The sequence below is a fragment of the Triticum dicoccoides genome, chromosome 4A (genome assembly GCF_002162155.2).
Source record: "Triticum dicoccoides isolate Atlit2015 ecotype Zavitan chromosome 4A, WEW_v2.0, whole genome shotgun sequence".
Taxonomy (NCBI): domain Eukaryota; kingdom Viridiplantae; phylum Streptophyta; class Magnoliopsida; order Poales; family Poaceae; genus Triticum; species Triticum dicoccoides.
This window is the reverse complement of record NC_041386.1, coordinates 324533787-324541605: the sequence shown is the minus strand read 5'-3', so window position 1 is coordinate 324541605 and position 7819 is coordinate 324533787. Positions and strand designations below refer to the sequence as shown.

The window sequence follows — 7819 nt, the reverse complement described above, 5'->3', positions numbered from 1 at the left end:
CATATAAGGGAAGATCCATCTAGGGATGCAAGACCCCTATATGGGAAGATCCTCCATGGATGCTAGATCTCATCTCCTTTGGATTTGTGAAGAACCTTTACCTTTGTGCTTTCCCCTTTGACTTGTTCTTGTATATTTGTGGATCCCATAGTGATGTGTGATTTGGGTTTGTTTGAGTCTCTCTCTCTCTCTCTCTCTCTCTCTCTCGTGTTCTTGAATGCTCATCCTTTCCCCACCTCCAAGTGCGAAAAGATCTCAAGTCTAGGGTTTTGCCCTACATCACCGTGCCTCCCCATCCCTTCCTCTCCTCTCCTCTTTCCTTTCTCGTAGGTCACTGACCTCCTACTCGTGTCAGGTCCCTCTCCTCCTTCCTTCCTCGCAGGTCGTCGAGCAAGGAATCGAGCTGGGCAAACTCGACGGCCGGTCGGATCAATGCCGAATTGACCGGATCCGACGCAGGGATCACAACAAGGAGGAGAAAGTCGGAGGAAGGAGCGGTGGCGGGCAGGGGCGGCAACCATGGTGGCGTTGGTGGCAGGAGTGGCAATGGAGGCTCCGCCGACCACGACGAGGAAAGCGGGATCTGCAGTGAGCTTCGCGGGGTTGGCTGCGGGGGTCAGAGGAGCTGGCCATGGCGACGCTGTGGCCAGCGGGCGATCAGAGGCGGCGTTCCGGTTGCGCGCGGGAAAAAGGTAGCGATTGGGTTTCGCGATGCAACCGCTCTTTTTTTGTGGCAGCCGCCCTACTACTCTATATTCGCTGCACTTGAGGACTTTTTGTTGGCTTCCCCAAATATTTTTTTTCAAAAATATTAGAATTTTTTAGAGGCAAAAAAAGAAGAATAAAATAGCCTTTCATGCTCTAAAAACAACTTGTGCCTGAAAATAATAGGGCTTGCAGTGGGAGACGCGGCAAATATCTTTTTGGCACGAGTCGGTGTGCCCCGTGCCGTGGTGGTGCAAGTTGGTGGAAAGACAACAAAACAAGAAATCCAATCGTCAAAGAAGAACGAGAAAAGAAAATACACAAAAGATAGACCACGATTGCCGGCATCGAGCCCGACGAGGCGTCGGAGGTGCGACAAAGATGAGGAAGAAGCTGGGCACCCGGTTCCCCGCGGTTCGTTCTCTCCCTCTCCTCCATGGCCCCTCTCTAATCTGGCTTGCCCGTGATCCGATCTGTCCGTGCTCTCGGTGGATCTCGGTCCTCGCATGGTGGATCTCGCCGTTGACTGGCGCTTTGTTTGTCTTCTTGTGGTGCGTTTCGTCGCCGAGGCGCCGCCCGGGTGGAGACGCGGAACGGGCTGACGTTCTTCTCGGGCAAGCGCTCGTGGGCCGGGCGAGGAATCTAATCGTCCTTTTGCTTTGTCTCGCTAGTGAATTGATTTTGTCCCCTTGTTGAGTTCATTTGTGGTGGATGGATGGATGGAGTGAGGTGGACTCGGTAGTCTACCGCGGTTGGTTTTGTGTGAGTGGAAAGATTCTTGATCACTCACTCGGAGCTGACTCTAACTTGTGATGATCTGGCAAAAAGATCTATCTTGCAAGTGCAAGATGGTGTCGAAGAAGCAAACCCATTGCGATGTTCCTTCGTTGTAACTCGGTTGCTCGTTGTACAAGATGAGTAAATCGAGCTTGAATTGCGATTTAATACTGTACTTTTGCTGCCCAAGTTGCTGGTAGCATGGGCGATCGCTTGCAAGATTCCTCAAGATGCAAACACGTGTGGTAAGTGATAGAAAGAAAGAAGGAAAGGCTGAGACAGGCTCAGCAGTGTAGTAGTATAAAATTTGGCACATGCAACCTATAAATCTCGAGCCTTAATGTTTTCAGGACGTTTGGAACATTTTCACTGTTTTATTGTCACCAGCCTGACATCATTCAAGTTTTGAAATTGCACGAGACCTTTCCGCTTTGCCCTGTATGAGTTCCTTTAGCGTGATAGTAATTTTAATAATACTTCTTGTAACATGACTTGTGTTTCCTTGTTGAGAGAACTAGCATGACATCGTGCACCCATTTTTTGGGTGTGTACTGATGGCTGGAAGTTTTTGTTTATGTCTGTTGCTGAAACCTAGCTTTCCTTTGTTATTTTTGCTTAGCATTATCTTATGTTGGCTAGTGTGGCTCTTTTGCTCTGTGTTATGTTGTATTCTGTAGGACTATATATTTCAGCTGTTTGTCCAATCACTAATTTTATGTTGTTGTGTTAGGCACGGATCAAAAAGATAATGCAAGCAGATGAGGATGTTGGCAAAATTGCACTGGCTGTGCCTGTTTTAGTTTGTAAGTCCTGCAAGAATCTTCGTGTGTCTAGTATCTGTTTTAAAATCTCTATGTTTGGCCCATATCTTCTGTTGCTTTTAAAGATATTGCGGCATCACTGTTTTTTGCTGTGTGCATTGTAACACTAGATAATTCCATGATGAAGCATATAAAGTGAGTATCTGGCATTCTGAATTTATTGTTTGCATGCAGCGAGAGCCCTTGAATTGTTTCTGCAAGATTTGATCGACCACTCATACAAAATTACTCTTCAAAGTGGTGCAAAGACACTGAATTCCTTCCACCTGTGAGTTCTATTCTATGTCCATGGCTGTTTAATCTTACTATGACTTCGTGCTGTATGTATTGTATCACTCCATGTTTTTCTAGACATGGATAGCTTTGAGCCGTCTGTGCTTGCTTGCTTACTTGCTTACGAAGCCTTTAATCCCAAAAAAGTTGGGGTAGGCTAGATATGAAACCCTTTCACGAGGACTTCCCAGGAGGTCACCCATCCTAGTACTACTCTCGCCCAAATGGGTTTCATACCCAAAAGACTGGCTAGTTTTTACGTTGGCTCACCAAGCCTATCACAACCCTTAGATATGAAACCCTTTCACGACGACTTCCCAGGAGGTCACCCATCCTAGTACTACTCTCGCTCAAATGGGTTTCATACCTATGGGACTGGCTAGTTTTTACGTTGGCTCGCCAAGCCTATCACAACCCTCCTCCTTTACCCGGGCTTGGGACCGGCTGTGCCGATTGCCGAGAAGACATAGGCGGAGTTAGCTTTGAGCCGTCTGTGATTTACATATATTATAAGGGTCCATTCGGATGTATATGTTTTTCTAGATGAAAGTTAGTAATATGGTGGTTTTCTCCAATGTATCTCCATATATTATAAGGGTCCATTCGGATGTCCTCAACATCTACCAAATTCTCAACTCCTGACTCCCTCTGATTCTAGTTCCGCGTGCGAAGGGTGAACATTTGGCACCATGTACAGACGAATGGTCTTCATGGGTTGGTAGCCCATTTTGTTAGGATTTGGCTCGTTTAAAAGGGAAAGGAAGGCCAGGGCTTGGCCCGTTCGGTGGGGAAGGACGTTGTCTCTAGCATGAACAACAGGGAAAGGAAGACCCTCGTCGCACCGCCCATCCCTCGAGGCCGCCCACTGGCGCACCGCTGACGAACAGCGCCAGAAGGGCCGCGTGACTGTCATCCTCCGTGGCTGCGAGCCTTCTCTCCGTTGGTGGATCTAGCCGGTGGCGGCTGTAATAACGGTGAGTAGGGCGAGGTAGCGCCGTCTGCGATTGTGGATGGTGAATCCGGCGCCGCCACCATTGTTGTGGAGATGCAATGCCTAGTTGTGGACACCGATTTGGCTGATGGGAGGGAGAAATAAGAGCGATCAGGGAGAGAGAGACAAGAGAGACCGGGTGGAGACTCGCTCTGGTTCGGTTTCGCTCACGGGTGAGGAGAGAAATCGATCATTTTTCCTATTGGTGGCATGGCCTTGTAATTTTGAAGAACTCCGTGAGCCACAGTTTTGGGGGGTGAAAGCGGAGCTGGCTTTGTGAAGCTGGGACGTTTGGTCTGGCTCCGTGTTCGGAGTTGGCGGGGTGTGGAGCCGGAGGCCATCCAAATAGGCCCTAAGTCTATTTAACTTGTGGAAACTGCCCAGTTGCTGCTTTGAAGTTTTTCTAGTCTCTTACATATTACGCCACTAAATACCATTAAATTAAAGTATCTCACAGGCCTAACATGTGTGGTCTAATGTTGCTTGGACTTTTGGAGCTTAAATAAGCTCTGTAACCTCTTGAAATGCCATCCCTTTGTATGGACGACTCTTAGCATGTGCAGTTTGATGTTCTTGGCAAAAGTTTCTCTTTTGTATTTTCATTATTAACCTGACTATTATGATTTAAAACAGGCTATTTTTTGTTTTCATTCTTTTAAGAGGTTTCATTACTCAAACTAGGGAAGGAAATCAACACCATACATACATTAATTAAAACACGTAGCCAAGTATATTTTTTGCCTCTTGGGTCAGATAGCAAACAACAGCTGTGCATCCCTCTCAATTTCATCTTGAATAACGACGCCTGAGCAATCCCTATTCCCACACCCTCCATGGAAGCATCATCCGTAGCTCCCTTCATCATCTGTAATTCTTTCATGGCTGCTGCTGTCAAACTCCGCACCTTGTTTGGCTTCAAAAGCTCTCTGGATTCTAATGTGACAGCGAGTCTGGTGACTAGATGAATTAGCTGAGTTCTGCTGGTCGTCATCTCGTAGTGTATTCCTGTTCTCCCACCATAGCCACCAAAACACAATTACTAGCAATTAGTGCTCCCCTGGAAGGCTCCAAAGAGGAACCAGAATATCGGAAGCTGACGAGCACAAGAAAATCATTGGGAAATTATTGTCAAGGCTCAAGATGTATCAGCAGGTCAGTTTCGGACAGGTTCATCTTGGTATCCAATTGGAAACTGGTTTATGTTTTTCAGTGGAAAACTACTCTGGTATGATTTCCGGTAATGAACTATAGGAGATTTGTGAAGATGGTCTGCCTTCCGAATGGAACTTGAGTGGAAGCTGAGATGAGCCTGCTCATATGCAGCACATGTGTTTGTCTGACTTATCATGATTTACAACTTTCATCTGTAATTGGAGCTACTAATTTGATTATAATCTAAGATTAATGATGTAGACTTTTCTTCTTTTGATACCTTTGGTAATTGTGGTCATCAATGGTGTTTTCTTTTGTCAAAAATTTAGTTACACAAGTCAACCACAGCCACTTATGAGATGTTTAAACTGTGTGCCTTTGCCTTTAGTGACTAATGGTTTATATGTTTCTTATGAGATGCTCAGAAAGCAATGTGTGAAGAGGTACAGCTCTTTTGACTTCCTAACTGAGATTGTCAACAAGGTGCCAGATCTCGGTGGCGGTGAATCTTGTGGAGATGAAAGAGGATTACCCAGAAGAAGGTAAGTTGACTTGGCATGGTCAAATTCTCATGAATCATTGTGATAAGTAACGATCATGTTATTAATGATCATGTTATTAATGATTGGAATTCACTTTCTAGGAAATTTTCAAATGGAAGCGACCCAGAGAATGAGGAGCCCCGATCTAGCAAAATGGTACAATTCCATCACACATCAGCAGAGTTAAATTTTCTTAGCAGATAAGTTGATAACATGATTGGCTTTGCAGCCCATAAGAAGCTTGAACACCAGTCCCAGAGGACGAGGCAGAGGTCGAGGAAGAGGGCGAGGGCGGCCTCCAACCAAGAGAAAGGAAATTGGTTATGTACAGTTTGAGGATGAGAGCAGCATGTTTGCTGAACAAAGTGAACCCTTGCCAGGAGATGAGATAGTTCCGGAGACCAACCGTGGCAATGAGAGTATTCCCCAAAGCTCACATCCTCTAGTGGAGGCTCCATCAGCCATGACGCCAGCTGTGATTTCAAAGGTTGAAGAAGCTAGCACCAACCATCAGCCAGATTGGCCTATGCCAGATGCCATTGTAGGCATTGGTGTTGGACCATCCAGTTTTGGACATCTGACAGTGCAGGTTGATGAGGTAGAGGACTACGACAATGAGGATTAGGCATAGTCATCCTCTCATTCATCATATGCTCTAACAGGACAGTTCTCCTGGTGTTGTACATTGTAAATATTGTTTCAAGTAGTTACTGCAGCTATGATGTGTAACCTATTTCTTTTTCCCAATAATTGGTTCTGAGTTGCCGCATTGTTGACCTAACTGACTAGGATGTGCTAAATTTAACCCTGTATTTGACGGTTGAAGCAGTGATATTCTGTCGTCCTGTTATATTGTACATGTAACCAGCAGTAATTTTGTGTTACTAGTATATCATGTCGTGACCATCATGCCACGAAATCATTCAGATGTAGCCAAGCAAGCAATGTGTGTACGCGAGATATCTACCTTGACCTTTACGATTTGGAGGTGGATTTAGGGCAAAACACAAGGAACAAGGAGAAAAAACACGAGGAACAAGGAGAAACCAAGAGAAATCTAGATGAAAACATCCAACAGGATGTGATTCGCACCAACTACCCTCAAATCCAAGGTCAATTCAGGTACATTTTGCATCCAAGAACAACGCAACAAATAAAGGTAACCAAGGGGATATTTTTTCCTCAATCTCTCGAGAGACGTTTCGTCCCCGATCCAAAAGGATTCTTCCAAAAGGATTTTTCTTGTTAGGTCTTCATCCTGTATGAAGAAACAGAGCAAGACAGAGCTTGCCCGGATCATTCGAACCCCCATCTGGATGATCCGGACCAAGCCCGGACGTTCCGGACCCTCATCCGGACGACCCATCAAATGTGCCTGAAGAGTACAACAAGCCTCAGGACGAAGCCGGATCATCCAGATCCACCCGAACATCCGGCCCAACTACGGCGAGAACACAGCTGGACGATCCGGACGGCTGCTCGGATCATCCGGATCCTCGACGCCCGGATCATCTGGACAGTGCCTGTGTGCATGGCTTGGCCGAGGCCCATGTACCTCTCTCTACCCATAGACTATATATACTCCTCCCCTGCCCACGTTTTAGGGTTAGCAAAGGCTTAGCTCAAGATAGAGGTAGAGCTTTGCTCATCCACTTACCTCTCCCATGGAGATCAAGGCCTCCATGTGAGAAGATCCCCCAAGTGGATTCATGACTCCTTCATGGGAAGATCCTTCTAGGATTGAAGACCTCTCTCTTTCAAGGATTGGGATGAACTAGCTACCCTTTGTTACCTACTTGTGTTGGATTTGAACCCTTGTGTCTTCTCTTTGTGTATGTGGATTTAACACGTGTGATTGGATGTATCAATTGAGTGTTCTTCTGTTGATTTGCTCCTTTCTCCACCTCCAAGTGTGAAAAGATCATGGACTTGGGTTTCACCGTACATCATCTTGGATAAGAGCATAGGTTGATTCACATCTTGGAGTCCATACCCCCATTTGCTAGCCTAATTTTGTGTGTTTTCCCCAATTTCAAAAATCCCCACAAAAGACCGATACCATTTTTTTGTGATTTGCTGGTTTGATAATGTTTTGTTGATTTTGATCCATGGATTCGTTGTGTTGCAAGTGGATCTAGCATTCCCCGCCTCCTCCACCACAAAATCTACCCAAAATTGCCCCAAATTTTCTTTTTATCCATGATTTGGAGTTCTTCCCGACCGCATAGCCGCGCAGACGACCTGCCTGGATCATCCGGACGCACACCCGGATCATCCGGACATCGCCTGGATCATCCGGACCGCGGCCCGAATCATCCGACTTCCACTATCAAAACTAAATTTTCGACAGAAAATTTGAGCGACCGCCTCCACTTCCGCATCGCCAACTCCGAGCCCCACCATAGCACTTTCGAAAATCCTTTGACACCCATAGCCATACGACCGCTTTCCGCTACCACCATTTTACATTTGCCATTGGGATTTTGAGTTGTGGTTTTTTGTTTCCTAACGTGTTTCGGCTACTTAGGAATGATTCGGCATCGACATCATCACCGCTC

The 7819-nt window shown here is 46.1% G+C and overlaps 1 protein-coding gene across 1 annotated transcript; it reads left to right on the top strand.

Moving 5' to 3' along the window:
- The first annotated feature begins 968 nt into the window (after nt 1-968).
- Nucleotides 969-6120, top strand: LOC119285859 (dr1-associated corepressor-like). Its single transcript, XM_037565191.1, has 6 exons — nt 969-1119; nt 2213-2285; nt 2478-2571; nt 5145-5261; nt 5363-5417; nt 5491-6120. The coding sequence occupies exons 1-6, from the start codon at nt 1087-1089 to the stop codon at nt 5884-5886; spliced, it is 768 nt and encodes a 255-aa protein (XP_037421088.1). The 5' UTR covers nt 969-1086; the 3' UTR covers nt 5887-6120.
- Nucleotides 6121-7819: the final 1699 nt, after the last annotated feature.